The 20,263-nt window shown below is 52.9% G+C and overlaps 6 protein-coding genes across 6 annotated transcripts; 3 read left to right on the forward strand and 3 right to left on the reverse strand.

Annotated features, from left to right (window-relative positions):
* Positions 1-341: 341 nt before the first annotated feature.
* J4E85_011032 (uncharacterized protein) lies at positions 342-1,367 on the forward strand (the record flags this gene model as incomplete). The annotated part of the gene is made up of 1 exon (XM_051475235.1): positions 342-1,367. One exon carries the CDS (start codon positions 342-344, stop codon positions 1,365-1,367), a length of 1,026 nt encoding a protein of 341 aa, XP_051320939.1.
* A 909-nt stretch (positions 1,368-2,276) lies between these two features.
* Positions 2,277-3,425, reverse strand: J4E85_011033 (uncharacterized protein; the record flags this gene model as incomplete). Its single annotated transcript, XM_051475236.1, has 1 exon — positions 2,277-3,425. The coding sequence occupies one exon, from the start codon at positions 3,423-3,425 to the stop codon at positions 2,277-2,279; it is 1,149 nt and encodes a 382-aa protein (XP_051320940.1).
* An 851-nt stretch (positions 3,426-4,276) lies between these two features.
* Positions 4,277-7,645, forward strand: J4E85_011034 (uncharacterized protein; the record flags this gene model as incomplete). Its single annotated transcript, XM_051475237.1, has 2 exons — positions 4,277-7,278; positions 7,450-7,645. The coding sequence occupies 2 exons, from the start codon at positions 4,277-4,279 to the stop codon at positions 7,643-7,645; spliced, it is 3,198 nt and encodes a 1,065-aa protein (XP_051320941.1).
* Positions 7,646-8,864: 1,219 nt separating this feature from the next.
* Positions 8,865-10,144, reverse strand: J4E85_011035 (uncharacterized protein; the record flags this gene model as incomplete). The annotated part of the gene is made up of 2 exons (XM_051475238.1): positions 8,865-9,729; positions 9,777-10,144. 2 exons carry the CDS (start codon positions 10,142-10,144, stop codon positions 8,865-8,867), a joined length of 1,233 nt encoding a protein of 410 aa, XP_051320942.1.
* A 420-nt stretch (positions 10,145-10,564) lies between these two features.
* Positions 10,565-13,782, forward strand: J4E85_011036 (uncharacterized protein; the record flags this gene model as incomplete). The annotated part of the gene is made up of 4 exons (XM_051475239.1): positions 10,565-10,747; positions 10,803-10,887; positions 10,939-11,219; positions 11,266-13,782. The coding sequence occupies 4 exons, from the start codon at positions 10,565-10,567 to the stop codon at positions 13,780-13,782; spliced, it is 3,066 nt and encodes a 1,021-aa protein (XP_051320943.1).
* A 1,102-nt stretch (positions 13,783-14,884) lies between these two features.
* J4E85_011037 (uncharacterized protein) lies at positions 14,885-18,128 on the reverse strand (the record flags this gene model as incomplete). Its single annotated transcript, XM_051475240.1, has 2 exons — positions 14,885-18,032; positions 18,085-18,128. 2 exons carry the CDS (start codon positions 18,126-18,128, stop codon positions 14,885-14,887), a joined length of 3,192 nt encoding a protein of 1,063 aa, XP_051320944.1.
* Positions 18,129-20,263: the final 2,135 nt, after the last annotated feature.

The following is a 20,263-nucleotide window of genomic DNA, read 5'->3' on the forward strand; positions in this document are numbered from 1 at the left end:
GGACAGTTTCTGCGTACCGGATGCACAATGCGACACCAACACATGTCCAATGTCGCTTGTCATGTGAGAATGTGGACCTGGCGTAGCCGCGTCGAACCCGCTTGTTCCGCAATGCGCTAGCCCGGTAAAAAGCCCAGCAGTAAGTGCGGGGCAAGACCCATAGCGCGAACAGTTGATAATGGACGTGCTGGACTCTGCGACTAGAATCTACGCTCAGGGTGCATCTCCGGCTTCTGGTTACGAAATTGGTCAAATGACAGGCGCCTGAATTCACTGCTGGCATTTTACTCCAACCCAAGCCAACACTCGCCATTCTTGGTCAACCCACGGCCCTCTACAATATGCCAGACACTTCAGTGCCCTCTCGTCTGACCCAGCTGCCACTAGGTGACGAGCAGCCACGATACAGTGCTTCCGAACTACAAGACTACTTCCAGCGCATTAGCCTTCCCCAGAAATATATGGATACGCCTGTACTGTCAGACAAGACGCTAGCCACTACCAAAGAGCATGGCCTTCCGTTTCTGCAGGCTATGATGAGACATCACACCTGCAACGTTCCCTTTGAGAATCTTGAGCTACATTATTCCGCGCACAAGACCGTCACACTCAACATACGGGATCTGTATGCCAAGATAGTCAAGCAGCGACGCGGTGGTCGCTGCATGGAAAACAACACCTTCTTCGCCACCGTTCTCCGCTCCCTGGGATTCCATGTGCGCAACTGTGGAGGCCGCGTGTCGCGAGCAATGAGCCCTTACCCAGATGTTCGTCGACAGCAAGCGTCCACATACGATGGATGGAATCACATGCTGAATCTCGTGGGATTCGATGCGGGCTGGTACGTGGCAGACGTTGGCATGGGGGCCATGGGCCCCAATATCCCGTATCCCTTGCAAGATGGATTCGAAACGACGAGCATTGCTCCCCGACTCATCCGCGTCCAACGACGCGCTATTGCAGAGTCGTACGGAACCCACTCCAACGAAATGTGGTGTTACGACGTTTGCTATAACCCGAGCGACGAGGGTGACGATAAGTGGACGCCGGTTTATTGCTTTACGGAGACGGAGTTCCTTCCTCAGGATTACGAGATCATGTCGTGGTTCACATCTACGAATCCGACATCCTTCTTCACCAAATATGTCACCAGTACCAAAATGCTCATGGACGATACCAGAGAGACGATTGTTGGGAGTGTAACGCTTTTTGAAGGCGGCATCAAACAGAGCATTGGCCTTGACCGCAAGATCGTACAAGACTGTGCAACAGAGGAGGAGCGCATCGCCGCTTTGAAGGAAATCTTCGACATAGACCTGACGGAAGACGAGAGACAGGGAATTCCACTAGAACTCCAACTGGGTTAGATCAATCGATGCAATAGCTCTTTCCCTTCCACCAACCTTCCAAGGTTCTCAGACTGTTATCCGCAACCCAGAAGCTGAGATTGGCCCGTTTCTCATCATGCGTCACAGCGGAACCGAGGGTCACATGCCGACCCACTTATCCGACCCAAATTACTATCGCACAGTCATGAGTATATAAAGCCGGTGCTGCGCATAGAACGCTATAAGCTCAAATAGACCTCAGCGTACCTCACACCACCACGTAACTCAATTTCCCACAAAACCCCATTCATTCCCACTCAATAAGACGGTCACCATGACAAGTCCAACTCCAACCCCTCCTTCAACCCGAACTTCCAGACGCCGCCGACCAAAGACGACCACCATGACGACTCCAACTCCACCCCAAACAACCCGAACAGCCAGACGCCGCCGACCAAGATTTGAAACACTTCCCGACGGCACTCGCCGTCGCATCAGATCCCCTCCGCCGCCGCACCCAAGACGCATCCCCATCTCAGAGCCAGACCTTGCCTCCCTCTGCACTATCTGGGACTTTACCAAACTCTCCGAAGAGCAGGCCCCTTCAACCTACGACCGCGCAGAGCAGCTCCTCTACGACACAAGCACATGCCCATGGGACAGTGACGACGAGCGAAAGGATTGTCTATACTCTGCACTGCATACGGCGATCCGCAGGATTGTGGATACGCTGGGTTTCGACTGGGGAGGGACTACACCGAGTAGAAATCACGTGATGGCGGTGTATTATCACAAGGATGGTGTAGCGCCGGAAGTGCCGGAGTGGTTGAAGCCACTGCTGCTGGTGGAGACGCACAGTGGATTTGGGTATTATCGTGATTTTGGGGAGCGAGAGTATGTTGAGTTGGCGTGAGCCTGTCATGTGCTAGGTAAAATCTGTTATTGGAATCAAATGAGTCGGTGTAACAACTCCTTGCCTTCTATCAGCCTCTCCAGATTCTCCGCCGTCTCTTCATACCAAGTGATTAAGGTGCCTTCTTCAACATACCCCATGTGTGGCGTGAGTAACACCCTGCTCTTGCCTTTGACATCCCAGTCTTCGCTACGCCATGGGCTGTCGGCAGGAAGAGGTTCGATGTCAAACACGTCGATAGCAGCGCCACGAATGCGCCCATGTCTGAGTGTGTCCAGTAATGCAGCTTCGTCAACAAGCGGGCCTCGCGAAGTGTTGATCAGGAGGCCGGTTGGTTTCATCCACCCCAGCTCCTGTGCGCCGACGATACCGCGTGAGCGTTCGCTGAGGACGTAGTGCAGACTCACTACATCGGAAGATGTGAAGAGTTGCTCTTTGGTGACGACCTTGAATGTCTTCTCGTTTGCGTCGGTCATGCCACCGCCTGTCACAGGCAGCCCGCACTCTTCAGCCAACTTATCAGCCTTCTCTTGCGTCAGGTTCGCGCTCCAGCACACAACTTTCATGCCGAAAGCGAGAACGCCAACTCTTGCGACATGTGCTCCGATTCTTCCTAGGCCAACTAAGCCTAATGTTTTCCCCTGCAACCCCGTCGCGAGCTCCGTCTGCCATCCAGCCGGCACACCCTTGCCCTTAACCACAGCATCGTCCGCAGCAACGTTCCGCGCAAGCCCCAGTATAAGCGCCCAAGCATGTTGTGTCGTCGGATGCCCACCCCCCTGCTTAACCGGCAGTGATCGCGGAGACGTACCACTACCCTTCCCATCCGTCCTGCCCTTGCCAGGCGCGGCGCACACCGTAATGCCCATATCCTTCATTGTATCCAAATCCCAACTCTGAAAGTTACCGCCCGTCGCAAATACGACTTTGAGGTTCGGCAATTGGCGGAGCAATTCGCCCGGAAACGGGGTGCGTTCGCGCATAGTGGAGAGAGCGGAGAAGGGTTTAAGGCGGTCGACGAGTGCTTTGCGGTCGGCATCTGATGTCTTCGGGTGCGCGTATGACGGTAGGGTGTCGGTGAAGACGGTTGTCTCGACTTTTGAAGAGGCGATATGGGCGAAGTGCTGGGCTGCTATGTTATGGTAGTCATCGAGGACGGCGAGCTTGATGGGGAGGGAAGCCATGGTGCGTCTAGATAAGTATGAAGAAGGACGGGTCAAAAATTGAAGATGGCGGGATGGAGAGAGTCGTTGGAGGAGCATGGCGCTGTGGCTATATGATGCATCACCGCGTACCGCAGGTAGCTATCTCGGCACTTGTGTCGGAATGAACTGAGGGGTTCATTGGTGCCTGAGTCAATTTATACTGCTTACAGATATTCATCGGAAAAGCTCAATTAGAGCTGCTACGTTGCCGGCGACACCGAATCATGTTGGTTTTCATTGCGCGGAGGAAATGCGCGGCTCAATGGTGGTGCTTGGAAGTCGGAAATAGTGGTTGATGTTCGGATAACGATGCGTGACCTCGGAATGTGCCGTGCTAGCTTACTAAGCAGAGCTGCTCGGCTTGGGCGCGCGGCTTCTTCGTCACTCCATCCTGCACCATCTGTTCAACGCGCAGAACCTTCGAATCACGTCATGGGAGTCAACACTGAATCACGCGCTACTTCGAACCCAGAGATTATGCGTGATGCATTCTGGCTACTACTGCGAAGCACGCCATTGTTACTGTGACGAGCTTGCACTTTACGCCGCATTGACATTTCACCAGCATACGAAGTATGCGCTTGACATGGGCGGTGAATAGTACCGCCATCATTCGCGCGATACTGCCCTATATCTTCACAGCTGTCTTTGTTCACTTGGTTCGTTCCATTAACTTCATTCCAGGGGGCCGCGTGCTTCAAGATAAGTACACATCACCAGAGCTCATGCTCGTCAATGACAATGCATCACTACCGAACTTGGTGCACTAATTTCATATGTGTTTCCTCTTTTTCTGTTCTTTCTGCATACTACCGCAGCGCGGCATCAATATGAAACTCCTTGTCAGCATACTGACCTTGTCGCTGAGCACCCATGCTCTTGCTTTCGATTTCGCTCTAGCAGCTCCTATCAAACGCAGTGATCGTGCGACACCTACCATAACCAAGACGATCTACCACACGGAAGTGCGGAGACTGTCTACAAGCTTCAAGAACCACAATGTTAGGAGCGGAAGCTTGGTGTCTGACGCCTCTGCATCTATCTCTGACGAGGACTTCGAGGCTATGAACGGGGACACCGCGTCGTCCATGGCAACAGCATTCCTTTGGCCGAGGGGAGCAAGTGGACAGGCGCCTACGATTACCCAACTACCTGTTACTGGCGTACCTGTGAGTTTTAACGCGAGGCAAGTCGGATTCGTACATTTCGACGACGACACCAAACGCGACGAGACTCTTCATCCCGGATCGACCATCGTCAATAAGAGAAACACCGACCTATACCACATCAAGATCGATCTCGCATCTGAAGGCTACATTTCAGTCTTCATGTCCAACAGCACAGCCTCTGCGTTCTGCAAAAGCGAGGTAGAGCTGGACTCGGAGGGCGGGCCAAAAGGAGAATTACAAGTGGCTGTTCGGAATTCCACAAAGGTCGTGGCTATACCTGTGCACCAAGAAGCGGCTGATAGCTTCTGCCTCCATTTCAAGAACGCGGAGGGTGTCGACAGTCCAATGAGCGGCAAAGTTCCTGGGAGCGCAACAGCAACAGCCTCAGCATCGGAAGGCACGACGTCGAAGGTCACACCCAGCGAGACAACGTCGGAGAGTGTGTCGAAGTCATCTAAGCACGCGTCTACGGTGGTCACCGCTTCTGAGACTGACACTGATGACTCGGCTTCAGCAACATCCGCGACCTCGACCGGCAAGACCACATCTTTGAACACCTTTGATATTACTCATGAGATAGAGACTTCGAAGTCCACAAAATATGTACCTGCGGATGCAACGGCCTCCGAGTCAGGGTCTGCTACCAATGATGAAGGTACAGATATGACCGTGTCTAAGACATCAAAAGCGGACGACAGCAGCAGTGGATCCGAGGCAACAAATTCTTCAAAGCACAAGTCCACGTCTGTAACGGCTTCGGAAAGTGACTTGGATACTTCGGAATCGGCAACCGACGTGTCCAGCAAGCACATGACCAAATCTACAGCAAGCGGAGCCGACGAAGATTTGTCGAAGACGATCGAAGCTTCAGGCACACCAACGGTATCAAAAGCTGCAAACGCTGACCCTTCTGAGGCCGAAGATAGCGGCTCACCTTCGACCAAGGTAAAGTCAAAGATTTCCGAGGCTACTGAGACTGAGGAAATCCCCGAATCTGCAACATCGGTCCAGGAGTATCGGGGTCCAGCTGTAGACCCTGCAAACCCTGCTGACCTAGACACATCCACCACGCCCAAGGCCACACCCGCCGCTGTTCCTGTTAGCACAACTACAGACGAACCTTTTACTGAACCAAGCATAAACTCGTTTTACTCGTACATAAAGAGCTTTGTGGAGACTGCTCCAGATCTAGTCTCAGTTGCAGGTAGTACTGATCAGGCTTCGATAAAGACCACCGACTCTGCGAACGGGGCTTTGCGACGTGGAATACTCATAGCGCCAACGCCGGCCTTGATAGGTTTCGGAGCTGAAACTAATCGTCACTCGACAGATAACAGCATGACATATACCTCCGACTATAGCTGGAAGGGTGCAGTCTCTACTGCTATAGCTTCTACTACGGCGTCGAGTAACGCGGCGATCGGTAGACTGAAACCACCTTCACTACTCTGGCGCATGTGGTACCCCACGACTACTACCAAAGTCATTCATTCGAGAAGCTTCAGTGGGCCTGGTCAAGAGCCTGAGCAGGAAGACGAGGGGTTTTTCAATATCGATGTAGAAGATGATGGGCCTACGAGGGTTAGTTCCGGTACTGATGGAGTGGAAGAGGAGACGGCTATTGCTACGAAGTTTGCGCATAAGCAGGAGGATAAAGATGAGGATGATGAAGGAACCAATGCGAAGGATGGGGGCGAGGAAGAGGAGGAAGAGCTACCGGCTGATGAGGAGACGGTACCTGACGAAGAAGGCGACATTGGTGAAGGGGCGGCTGGAGATGACGAGACGCCTACGTCTACGAAGAGCAAGGCGTCACATACCAAGACTGCGGTAGACGAGGAAGATGACAGTGCGCCTACCCCCGACACATCTACGGATGGCGAGGAGAAGGTCACATCCACCAAGAAGAAACCTACAGGTACGGGTGATGACACCAAACCCACTGCAACAGTGGTTGAAGACGTCGAAGAAAAGTCGACATCCACCAAGATGAAACCGGTAGAAGATGACGACGAAGCTACACCAACTTTCACTTCATCCAAAGATGTCAAGCAAAAGGCAACGTCTTCAAAGACAAAACATGCAGACGATGACGAGGAAGCTACGTCCACTTCCAAAGCAACCGATGACACCCCGCCTGCTGACGACGAAGGACCTGCTGAGAACAACGACGAAGAGTCCCAAGTCGATACTTCCGCTGATGACACCATCACAAGCACATCTCACAAGCCCAAGTCCACTAAACACGCGACGTCTGAAGCAGATGGCGATGCCGACGAGGAATCTACCACGACTTCCAAATCTAAATCCAAATCCTCCCACAAATCCAAAACAACAATCCCCTCCCTCGCATCAGGCGTATCCTTCGCCTTCCCCTCCACCAGCCCAAACGCCGCACCGCTTCCCACACCACTTGCTGCATCCCCTCCTATTCCAACGGGAGTAGCGCCCATGCCAACACAACCCATAATCTGGGACCCAGACTGTCCACAGATTTCCACATCGACGTTAACGGCGGAGAATGGGGTTACGACGGCGGTGCCGGTGACTGTGGGGGTGGGGTGTTGGCGCACTCTTCCCCCTCGCAATGAGACATCAGGAGCTAGCGAACACCTACTGAAGAGTAAAGCGTGGAACATCCTGAGTGACAGGCAGAACGTGAAGTTGGGGGTTGTGTGTTGGATGGTTATTGGGGGGATTTTTTGGCAGTAAGTTCATGCGTTCCTGGCCTCTCCGTCCTCCTTCTTCGCCATCCCTCCCTCCTTCGATCTCCCTTCATACCCCCCTTCCTCCCATCCTTTCACCAAATGCTGACCTATCCCACCGCTATCCAGATATTTTCTAAACCACCTCCAATTCCTCCACGGGGAATGGCATCTCGGCCGGAAGTTCGTGTGGTACATCCTCAGTTTAGAGATGCTGGGTATAGGAAGGAGGTTAGTAGAACGAGCCGAGGAAGCGCAGAGGACATGGGAGAAAGCGGAGAGGGAGAGGGAGAGAGTTGAACGGTTGGCTAGGCTGGGTGGGTGAGACTAGGTGGGTGAGTCGGGAGCGTTGGGTTGGAACTTATGATTTGTGCGAGGCTAAACAGGCTGGAGTGCCGATATCTAGTCCGTAAGATGCCACTTCATGGCGATAGTCTTTTGATGCGATACAAGTTGTGTTATCATATACGTATATGCAAAGTCTATGACTGTGATTAATCTATAACTGGGTATCATATGCAAACTGCCCTCGACTCCGAACAACACCCCTCCCCTCTCAAGCGAAATTGCCCTATCCTTCCCTTTCCTATCAGCCAGCCCTTACACCAACGCTCCTAATCAGCCCTAATAGATGCAGTCGTTTGTTGCTCACATTCTCGGAACAAAAGCAAAAAACGACTGTATCTACTCATGCTAAGTAGCAGTGTTGAAAACGACGCCGATTGTTAGTCTCGCCAACAAGCTCTCCCCCTAACTCTACCCCTCAGCCCGAGTAAATCCGCCAGTTCCCCCATACTCACTCAGAAGTGACAGGAAGTGTTCAAGTGGATCATTCACTTAGAACACTCCCCGTCACTTCTGAGAACGTATGGAACAAACGACCGGATCTACTACTCAAGCTAAGCAGCAGTGTTGGAAGCGACGGCAACGGTTGCTTCTGTTACCTCTGTCATCTGTCCTCTCACTCCAATCTCGTACCCCGACTCTCCTACCCAGCCCAAGTGAATCCACCAGTTACCAGTAGTCCCATACTCCCTCAGAAGTAACGGGAGGTTTTGAAGTAGATAATTCACTTCAAAACCCCCCCTTATATCCGAGAACGTATTGAACGAACGGGCGTATATGCTCAAGCTGAGGATGAGCGTTGGGCGAAGGAATGATAGTCTGGCGTAGAATCTACCAAGACAAAAGAGGGAGGGATGGAAGAAGGGAGGGAGAAACGACACCTCCTCCACCAGGGTGGAAGGGGGAGGCGGCGGGGAGGCGGAAGGGCGGTGGTGGAGATTACATCTTTCGCTCCCTCCTCGAACCGTTTTGCTAGGTACCCACCTGGAAGTTTAGATGACATGTACGCGATATGGTGGTGGAATCTCCTATGTAAGACAAGGCAAGTTTCCTCTAAGATGATCTGAGGTCACTCGTCTTGTCCCACATAGGAGGTACGACCACCATATCGCGTACACCCCACCCAAGCATCTGAGCTCCGATTGACACGAGCTGTTGACTCTGTCTCTTGCTTCCCCCACCGTACACTACCCACCTCTTCAAGTAAGCAAAATCCTCGCATCCTCATGCATAATCATAACCTCCTCATTCTCAAAACTATACTTCCGCCTCACAATCTCAAACACAATAAGCCCCGCCGCCGTACTCGGCACCTGCTTGATCGTGCTCATAAAGAAGTCTCTGTAAAGATATTTCCTCCAGCCGCCGACCCTCTTGGCTAGAACCTTGCACTGAGCAAACGTTTCTTCATAGGCGTGGTAGTAGCGTCGGACGATATGACTTGGCTTGTTGTCTTGGTGGGCCTGGAAGTCCAGGGCTTCGAGGCGTCGGTAGTGTACGTCCTGGATTTCGGTCAAGGGGTGCTGGATGAGTTGGGAGGTGATGGATGCGGAGACGCCGGCGAGGAGGAGGAACATGGGTTCGAGCATGTAATGCGGGCGGATAACGGGGCGGTCGTCGTGGTCTTCTTGGAGGTAGGGGATGGATTTCTCGAGGAGAGTGTCGCGCGTTCGACTTCCGTAGTAGCGGCTCACGAATTCGAGGTAAGCTTGGCTCTTCACTGTTTCGAAGGTGCCGAAGAAGACGGCGGCGCCGAATGCGTCTTTCATGAAGGAGAGAGACCACCCCGCGAAGATGCCTTGGACGCCGATGGAGCGAAGTTTGTGTCCGGCGTAGTGCCACATTGTCTTGTGGCGGCCTTCGAGGATGTCGGCGGTGCGGAAACGGGTTTGCAGGGCGTCGAAGGGGGCCGCGATGACGGATTGGCATGAGCCGCCGATAAAGCCTGCGGTGAAGGTTATGGAGGGGGGAGGGGGCGGGTAGACGCGTTTGGTCTGGTAGGACGAGGGTTCGTGGAGGGCGGAGAGGGAGTGCAGGTAGGCTGTGTAGAGGACGGCGCCGATACTGGGGGGTGTTAGTATAGGTGTGCTGGTAGGAGAGGGGTCACCCACCAAGTATTTGCCATCAGCGGTGGCAGCACCTGCTTCGGGATAAACCCCCATCCCTCAGTCCGTATAGCATGCGCCAATACGGCCGGCGTAGTCATCCTCCACGACCACTTCGCATCCGCAACAATATGTGGATTTATCGCCCTCGCATAGCTCATATAGTCTATTCTCCCCCTGAAGAAAGCTTTCACGGGTGCTCGGAAGTAGAAAGCGACCATCCTCGCAGCCACGGCTCGCATACCAGCGGCCTGCACACCCGTCGCTGGTGCCTTGTTGGGGGCTTGCGGGGCATCGGGCGTAGTTGTCGTGGTGTCATTGGAGGCATCGCTTCGGAGAGAGACTCCAGCGCGAGGACTGGAGCCGGTCGTCATCGCATAGTGTTGGTGGTGGGTGTGTTTTGCGGATGCATGAGAGGGGTTTTGATGGTTTTGAGGAGGATGAGGCAGCCGCGTGGGAGGGTCACAAGATGGGAATGACTTTGGCGTGATCAGAATGTTGGAGTCTACAACAACAAAAGATGATCAAAGTATTTACAAGAAGAAAACGTGACGTTGAAAAGTGTTGCCTAGGAAGATGTGGGGTTTATCAATGCCCAGGCCAGCTGTAGGGAACTTTGCTAGGTGAAGTTGGCGCTAGTATGATTGTGGAGTTGAGAGGCGCACGGCCCCCCAGCGCGTACCTCGCGTCGCATCATCCTTTCGCGACTTTCTCATCGCTGCCTTCTCTCTCCCACCTTCTCCCTCGCAGCTACGCCAAACCGCCTGGAGGATATCTTCAGCGCATCCTCAACCATGGCGGAGAACGACATTGTCATCGACAAGGCGCTATTCCACGAGCGCCTCAACGCCCTCGTCACCAAGTGGAAGGCCGACAAGCGCTCCGGCGACGCAGTTTTCCAGGGCGCAAGCTCTATCGCGACTCTTGTGGGCAAGGCGAGCGAGCCGGGCATCTATTTGAAGCCCGCAGCCTTCCAGGTAAGATTGAGCATATCGACATGTGATGAATGGACAGTGAGCTGATGAGACCCAGCTATGGCTGCTAGGCTACGAGTTTCCCGCGACGCTCTTCATCCTGACCCCCGACCTCCTCCAGATTGTCACCACCAAGAAGAAGGGTGAGTCTGCGGCCACTGCTTGAGTCTAAGCACATTCACTAATGAGGACAGCTTCCTACCTCGAACCGCTCAAAGGTGGCAAGGTGCCGGTTGAGATTCTCGTCCGCGGCAAGGACGCCGAGGAGAACAAGAAGCAGTTCCAGACATGTCTCGAGACGATGAAGAAGGCGGGCAAGAAGGTGGCGGTGCTGAAGAAGGACAACGCCAACAACGCCTTTGCGAACGAGTGGAAGGCTGCCTTTGACGAGGCTGGCTTCAAGGACGAGGACCAGGTCGATCTGGCCTCCATCATGTCCAACGCCGCCTTGTCCGTCAAGGACGAGAAGGAGCTGGTAAGTCTGAACTCGCAACTCCGCACTGGCATTACTGACCTCTTAGCGAACCATCCGCGACGCCGCCCGCGCCTCGAGCGCCCTTATGTCCAACTACTTCGTCGAAGAAATGTCCGACATCCTCGATTCCGAGAAGAAGATCTCCCACCGCGCCCTCGCCGACAAAGTCTCCAACAAGATCGACGACGCCAAGTTCTTTGAGAAGCAGAAGCTGTCCAAGACATTCGACTCGATGCAGCTGGACTGGTGCCTCCAGCCTACCATCCAGAGTGGCGGCTCGTACGACCTCAAGTTCGCGGCCGAACCCGACGAGAACAACCTGCACGCGGGCGTCATCATCTCCGTCCTCGGTCTGCGCTACCAGACATACGGCGCCATGATCGGTCGCACATTCATGGTTGGTCCCAACAAGGAGCAGGAGACGGCCTACAAGCTGCTCTTGGCGATTCACGACCTGGTCATCAAGTCGATCAAGGACGGCGTTGTGGCCAAGGACGTGTACAACAAGGCGCTCGCGCATCTCAAGTCGAAGAAGCCAGAGTGGGAGAAGAACTTCCCCAAGAACCTCGGTTACGGTATCGGTACCGAGAACAAGGACTCTTCGCTGCTCCTGAGCGGCAAGAACACCCGTGTCCTGAAAGACGGCATGACCTTGGTAGTTCAGACTGGTTTGTCAGACCTCGAAAACAGCAAGCCGCAGGACAAGAAGAGCAAGAACTACTCGCTCGTCTTGGTCGACACCGTCCGTGTCAGCGCTGGCGACTGTGCAGTCTTCACCAAGGACACCACCTCAGATCTGGACGCTGTCTCGTTCTTCTTCGACGACGAAGAGGAGGAGGCTAAGCCCAAGGTGAAGAAGGAGCGCCCGGCGATCGCACAGACGAACATCACCAAGACCCGCACACGCCACGAGCGAACAACAAACCAAGATGCCGAGAAGGAGGAGCAACGGCGACAGCATCAAAGAGAGCTGCACGCCAAGAAGCAAGAGCAGGGTCTTGCCGAGTACAGCGAGGGCGCAAAGTCTCTGAACGGCACAGAAGAGAAGAAGTTTAAGAAATTCGAATCTTACAAGCGCGACAACCAGTTCCCCAGCTCCGTCGCCAACTTGGAGATTGTAGTCGACAAGAAGAACCTCACTGTTCTTCTCCCGATCATGGGCCGACCCGTACCCTTCCACATTCACACCATCAAGAACGCATCGCACACCCCCGAAGCGGACTTCACATCTCTCCGTATCAACTTCCTCTCACCAGGTCAAGGTGTTGGCCGGAAGGACGACCAGCCGTTTGAAGACCCCAACGCACACTTCATCCGTAGTTTGACCTTCAAGTCGCACGACGTCGACCGCATCGACCAGATCACCAAGGACATCACAGAGCTGAAGAAGGACGTTGTGCGGCGAGAGACTGAGAAGAAGCAGATGGAAGACGTCGTTGAGCAAGACAAGCTCATCCCCCTCAAGACCCGCAAGCCACACATGCTCGACCTCATCTTCATCCGCCCCGCGCTCGACGGTAAGCGCATTCCCGGAAGTGTCGAGATTCACCAGAACGGTCTGCGATACGTCCACGGCAACGGCACAGCCAAGATCGACGTCCTCTTCAGCAACATGAAGCACCTCTTCTTCCAACCCTCACAACACGAGCTCATCGTCATCATCCACGTCCACCTCAAGAACCCAATAATGTTGGGCAAAAAGAAGACCAAGGATGTCCAGTTCGTCCGCGAAGCCACAGAAATGCAATTCGACGAAACAGGCAACCGCAAGCGGCGCCACAAGTTCGGCGACGAAGAAGAATTCGAGCAAGAACAAGAAGAGCGCCGCCGCCGCGCAGCCCTCGACAAGGAATTCAAAAACTTCGCCGAGAAGATCGCCGACGCCGCCCGCAACGAGAACGTCAGCGTCGATATCCCGTACCGCGAGTTGGGTTTCAACGGTGTCCCATCCCGCTCCTCCGTCCTCGTTCAACCCACTACCGACTGCTTGGTTCAACTCACCGAACCCCCCTTCACCTGCCTCACACTCTCCGAGATCGAAATCGTACACCTGGAACGTGTGCAGTTTGGTTTGAGGAACTTCGACATGGTCGTTGTGTTTAAGGACTACAACCGGCCCCCCGTGCATATCAACACCATCCCCGTCGAGTCCCTCGACCCCGTCAAAGACTGGCTCGACTCCGTCGATATCCCGTTCACAGAGGGTCCCCTCAACCTCAACTGGGCCACCATCATGAAAACCGTTACGTCGGACCCCCACCAGTTCTTCGCGGATGGCGGATGGAGTTTTCTCTCCAACGAAACCGACGACGAGGGCGATGGCGAGGAGGAAGAGGAGTCGGCGTTTGAAGTTAGTGAGTCCGAGTTGGCTATCTCGGATGAGTCCTCCGACGAATCGGACTTTGATGAGAACGCTTCCGAGGAGATGTCAGATGAGGGCAGTGAAGATGAGTTTAGTGAGGGTGAGAGCTGGGATGAGCTGGATAAGAAGGCAGCGAAGAAGGATAAGGAGGCTGCGGCTGATGCGAGTGAGGATGAGGGGAAGAAGAAGAGGAAGCGCTAGTATGCTGAGCGTGCGTCGAAGAAGGACAAGGCTAGGAGGTTGAAGAGGTTGAGGATGCAAATGTTTGGGGGGTTGTTTCATGAGTTGGTTGAGAGGGATAGGGCGGAGAGGGATAGGCTGGAGAGGGATAGGCTGGAGAGGGGGGAGTACCTATGATCCTCCAGCTACTCCTCAGACTTGGATTTTGGATTTTGGATTTTTTGTACGATTAAAATCCTTCACCGCAGGCTGTTTACCTAAGGGATGGTAATGGTGATGGTGATGGTGATGGGATTGGGGGTTTGTAGCTAAGCCTGGCTTTCGTTTGAAGGAAACTTTTTAAAGCGGGAGTTGTTCCTTGCGCAATAAAGTTTTAATCTGAAGATGTGCGAGGTGTTTACCTCTTTCTCTGTGTTGTGGTGGCGTCTTTCGTCTTTCGGCCTGCCGACTTTACTTGATTCACGCACAGTCGTTGCTATGCGTCCGGGTCTGACGCATGCTGGATCGAGTTGGTGGTGTTGTTGTAGTGCGAGACAGCGACGCGTGCGTATCTGTACGGTGCAGATACTATTCTATGACGGATGGAGGTGAGAATCTTGGTCAGTGATAGTTCCACATTCTACGCTAGACCTATGTTTTATTCATGCTTCTAACAAGCAGAAAATTAAAGACATGCATCGTCTTGATCACTTCCACTATGCGAGCAAGCAGATTCTAATCCTCCGCGATACCCCTTTCTTCGAAACCGGGTTTGGGATTAGGTGTTCTGCGGCTTACGGTGATTGTTGGGCTAGCGCTGGTTGTGCGGAAAGATAAGTATGTTGTTAAACACGCGGTATGGTAGTGAGGAGAACTTGGGGTGTGTACGTTGCTGTATTGATAGCTGTGTTGGCTTTTATTTTGGGGGTGCGATAACAGCAACGACATGAATGTCAGGATTTATAGATGTTTGAATACATCGCATGTACGTGAGACCGTGTATTCAGAGCTTTTGCGTGCGCGTGAAAGGCAAGCGCAAGAATTGTAGGTTGCTACGGCAAGTACTGATAACGAGAAACAGGGTTGAAGCAGACGCGGTAAGATTCCCTCGTAAAGTCGAAAGATTGGAGGATAATGAATGGAGCTAGAAGACATTGCGGTCGATAGTGGTTTCCAATCCACCCGCTTCACCCATTTCAGCATCAATGGGCTGTTTAGCTTCGAGTTGTAAAGCCTCCGCTGATTTCCCTTTGCCCTGCTCTGCTTTCGCTAGCGGTGGCGATGATGGGTCGCGTTCCGCCTTGTGCATGTGTTTGTCCCAGATGTGCCATACGAGATCTTCAACATCCATAAAAACCAGCTTGGCATATGTGGATGTATCAGACTCAACATCCCAAAAAGCCGGATCGGCAAATGTGGATCTATTAGACCTTAAACATGATATGCACGCCATAATGTTACGGCTTTTGTAAAAGGGATCTTTTAAATGGGTCTTGAAGTGTGTCCTAAATGGGGGATAATCTTCCCAGATAGTTGGTCCCTTTTTACATAATCTCGAAATGCCGGGACATCCGGATCGCACGTCAGGCTCATAAGGAATCTTCTTTCTTCTTCTCGCTTCCTGTGTTACGCGGCGCCACTTTCGAGCAACCCAGCGCTCGAGCAAGCCATGTGGTAATTGTCTGCGGTGGATGATGCCTAAATCCATCAGAACGCGATTCCATTGATGAGACGCCCGGCTCGGTATCGGCCTTTCTGGCAGAGTTTCGTCCACCTCGTTGAGCGAAGATTTTGGAGACTCAAGCTGCAATCTCTTGTGGTATATGGAATCTGCAGACTGGTCTGTCCTCCGTGGGTCGTCCATGTCAGGCCCTGTGTCGATGTGATCAACACTTCTGATTGATACGCGACCCTCCTGAGACTGAGCCTCCGGTTCTTGTGGTCCTTCGCCTCCTTCTGACTGGTCTGCGATACCAGGGAGCTCTATCTTTGACCCCGGGCTTGTATTGGTGGGATTCAAAGTCGGAAGAACTGGATTGGTAAAAAAGTCTCGCCCCTGACCAAAGAGCGACTCTGGCGCCGGATTATTCTCCTCTGTGTGTTCAGAAACGTCACCTTGCGGCACACCGGACTGTGTACCTTTGCGTCCTTCCTCTGGCATCTGTATTGGGAATCCCAGGGATGCAGGTTGTTGCTCTTCGGACTTTTGAGCAGCGGCTGTCTCATATTCCTGTGGTCCAGGGAGGGTTGAGATCGGTGCTGGGGTCATATCACGTCGTATAGCAGATTGTGGATGTAATTCTGCGAGTACCTGGCCTTTTTGTGGCTGATCAGTCGAATCGAAGCCGCCCGTCTCTGACATTTTGTTGCCGTGCAACGAAACTGGGGGCTTGGCGCTAGTAATGACGGGGTGTTCGTCATCGGCGGAAGTCGAAGCTTCTACGACCAGACGCGGCGGAGAAGCTTCCTCCTTACCGGTGTCCTGTTGTAGCTGTTCAGGTGGTATGCAGGCACTTGGCTGATCAAGTGTCGGAGGCGTTATTAGCGGCGGAATCATAGTCTCGCTGATCGGAACTGTAGCCTTTGACTCTTTTCGAGCCTGCAGATATTGGGTGACTGTAGGCAGAAAGAGCAGTTTGACAGCATCTAGATGGAATGGCTGGTGGAACTCGAATCGGTATGCTGGCCCGTAAGAGTCGGTTCGTTTTCGCTGTGGCACTGCACGATTCGGTGGAAGTCGCTGTGCTCGACCGCTCTGTCCCAAAGGCCGATGTGGCTGCGTCTTTGGCAAGTTGGTGCTATCGGAGGAATTTCTGCTGTTACTTGGGTGAGGTGATCTAGGATTGGGCCCAAGATGTTGATCAGCTAGGCCAACCGCTCCATGGGATGATTGTGAAGATCGTGCGGGGGTTTGCGGAGGTAGCGATCCTCCTGAGCCACCATGTCCACTATCGGTATCTGATATCCTCCCAGGCTGTTCTTCATCTGGTCTCGACAAGATCGGAGCTGGATCTTCGCTCGCCTCTTCTACATTTGAGCCGAAGCAGCAACTCGACGGGGACCGCGAAAGCAATGAGAAGATGAAGTCCGGGAATGAACTATTCTCGGCGTCATTATAGAGGCTCTGGAAGCTCCAAACGACTCGAAGGAGAGTAGCGAGCGAGACCACGACGGCAATTATCTGACCGATCGAGTTGGCGTTGGAGCTTGGTTGGAGGTTGTACTCTCCAATGGTAACTTCGGCAACTACCATAGACGTGAGCGAGTATAGAGCGTATGCCGTATACGATACTGATATCGTCGCAGAGTATTGTCTATACAGCAGGCCAGCCTGTAGAGTAGCCTTTGTTACTTGTCGATTTGAATCCCGCAGTTCACGCGCTAGAGCTATAGCCTTTTCCCAATACGTCTTTGGCTTTGTACCATCGCGGTTCAAGATTGGAATGCGCCCTTCTTTCTCAGATCTGTGGAACCACTCGGCGTTGTACAAAGAATGGAAGGACGAGTGGATCCACATCATCCAACGAAGCGTGTAATAGATCCAGAAGAGAGAAAGCTCGTTACCGGAGAAGGCGTTACAATCGCTTAACCGGGACCACCAGAAGATAGTAAGACACTTGCAGTCTTGCGATGCGAAGCCTCCCTTGGTGAACTTGACCACCAGCACTGGCAGGAATACTAGACCGAGGATCTGGGCTGGTATAAGTATGAGCACCTGCCATCGAGCTGCGAGGGTCTGTTTGGCAGTGACAGGGATGAGTAGAGCGATGTTTTGGGCGTCCAAGATGACTGCGCCGATCGCCGCATCGACGGATGTCAATGTCTTTTTGTACATCTGTACAATAATGGCGATGGCGAGAGAAACATGTGTGAGAATCAGGCCGCCTGCAACTTCTTTGATTGCTGTCTCTTTCTTATGCAGGTGACCCGAGCTACTGATCAAGATCAGCATTGCAATTTGTCCCCAGATAGAGGCGCGTACGCCGACGCCACTGATGTCGGCATCCGGCTTCGTGCTACATGCATTCTCTGTGGCGCGATATGTGTCGCTTGCGCCAGAGAAAAGCACAGATACTATTACCACACTCAGTGTAGTAAAGAGGAGCGGGATGAGAACTCGACTTATGTCAGCCTTCATAAGAAGTCTTTTCGCTTTGCTGATCAATGATGCGTCAAGAGGTGGCCCAGGGTTTTGCTCAAGTGGCTCATTTTCGAGATTCGTTGGCGATAGGTTTATCTTCGTCCTGAAGAACACTATGTCGCTCGCAATGTTGATGACCTGGAAGAGTAGTCTGATAACGTGTGTCAGCGATCAGAGTTTGTCAAAGCCAGCACAGGCCGTACAACAAGAGTAGCGCCGTAAGTCGGGGCTGCCATCCGATCGCCATATTACATATCCGTTGTCCAAATTTAGCCGCCAGTTGCTGCAGTCAGGATATAAGATTGCGTGAGTGATTCGGAAGCGAGGTTGAAGAAGGCCAGGATGGAGGCATTGTCAACCCTAACATGTCAACAATGTATCTGCTAGGAGAGCTAAAGTCTCAGCTGAAGACAGCTGAGTTCGCGTACAAGCCTTTCGAAAGGCGCGGGGGCTGCATATCGTGGACAGCACTTGTGGCGTTATTGGGCCAGACAGAGCCTATCGCGCGCCCATGACCAGCCTGCCATCTCTTGCCAGGCAGGAGGTTTCACGTTACGAGCAATACCGATCACCATGTTTTTGCGACATGATGTGAGAGCGCAGTCTGCAGTCCGTCGTCGTGAATCCAGTAGCATTATGTCGTGATGGTATAACAATGAAGGTTTCCGCCGGGACGCCTTGCATCGCTCGGCGATTTAGCTGCTGCGGAAGCGAAAATGGAAGGATCTAGATTGTCGGGGGTTCGGCAATTGCATTTGCCAAGCATCACGTGATCGCGTACGCTGAGGAGGCGCCTGACAAGACCTCCAACACATCTTCTGTTCACGCTTTGCTAGATTGGCATCAACTCTGGGATTTTGATACATTATTGACGGCTTTTAAGTCGCTCCATCGACTATGATCTATATTGAGGTCTGCATTGAGTCGCGCAATCCGTGTACTACCTATCGTGTCCCCAGTATGTTTTCAACCGTCAAGTAGCAGATGCTGACTAGCTGTATCTACCTTACTCAGCAAGTCTAGCTAATTGGCTGATTTGGCGTTATAGTGCCCATAATCCTAAGCAAGGCTGCGGTTGAAAATGTCACTGAGGGCATCACTGTATGGCGCTGCGGCACGGGGAGTCTGGAGGCCTGATTATCAGGCTGCCACCCGGGCGCCTGCACAGGGCCCGCATCAGCGCCACTATGCACCCTCGAATCCTACTCCACAACAAGTCGCAAATACAATTGCGCAATTCATAACCGAACGGACCTGTCGCAGCCGCATGTCAACGTCTCACGGATAGACACAGCTTATAAGCCTCCCAGTCAGTCTTCCAGGTACTGCGTAGCGAGCCTTGGGCGGCTGACTCGCAATCTCTGAGCCGTGATCGTGTGGGGCGGTGGGCTGTGACAGGCGGCTACATCGAACGCTACTGTTGCTACGCTGGAAATGTTTACACACTCCACTTACTCCGGGCATCTGATATCCTGATTGGAGACGACGCAGATTGCAAGTAAGTCGGCTAGCTGTTGCTAATTGCTTTTGCTGCGCAAAATGCCACCCAAACGGGACTCATCCCGAGGTTCGATACAGCCTTGTCAGCCAAAAGATGCGGCTGTGGCGCTGCTATGTAACACTGTTGTGCTGCACGTACATAAACGCCGTCTAGTCCGTTCCGCGAATTTACAAACTAATTTTCATGATGCACCTTCTGCAGTTGCAAAGTGTTGACTATCGCCCTGTTGTTTTTGCTCCTGGGATATGGCGACCACACAGCAGAACAAGGACCAGTACAGCACCCCTGATATCGAACTCAGTTTCGCCGACAGCGAGGAACGAATACGTCATGAGTCGCGGATCAGTACCGATGCACTCCAGCTGGAACTCCCCCACCACTGCGAGCTAGATACCGTCAACTCAAACGATCGTCTCCGCAGCTCACGCGAGAGAGTACCTAGTACTGCTTTGAACTATGAGCTATCGAATGCCCCGTTGCTCGAGAAGCAATCTGAACTCCCTCTCGGCTGGCCAACATCACCGCGACCCGTCAAGATATCCTTTGGTAGTGCCACCTGGAAGATTCTTGTTGATCTTCTCCTACTGGTTCTCTCACTCGCATTCCTTTCCTTTGCTCTATTCGTCATCTGGTACAACGGTAAACCCACTAGCCGCCACCAGGATGCAGCTGGGAGGATCAAACAAGCTTCAATATGGGTTCGTACAAGTTCGGGCGTGTTAGATTGTTCATTCGTTCATCAGACCTAGGGCCCGACAATTTATCCTATACTCTTTGCCTCTGTGGTTGGGCGAGCGACGTTTGCAATCTTGCTTTGGAGGCTTGGGAAAGGCGAACGAATCGGCATTTTGGACACACTTGCTAGTAGCTCTTCGCTCACC

Source organism: Alternaria conjuncta (genome assembly GCF_024043145.1).
Source record: "Alternaria conjuncta strain BMP 0040 chromosome Unknown scaffold_29, whole genome shotgun sequence".
Taxonomy (NCBI): Eukaryota; Fungi; Ascomycota; class Dothideomycetes; order Pleosporales; family Pleosporaceae; genus Alternaria; species Alternaria conjuncta.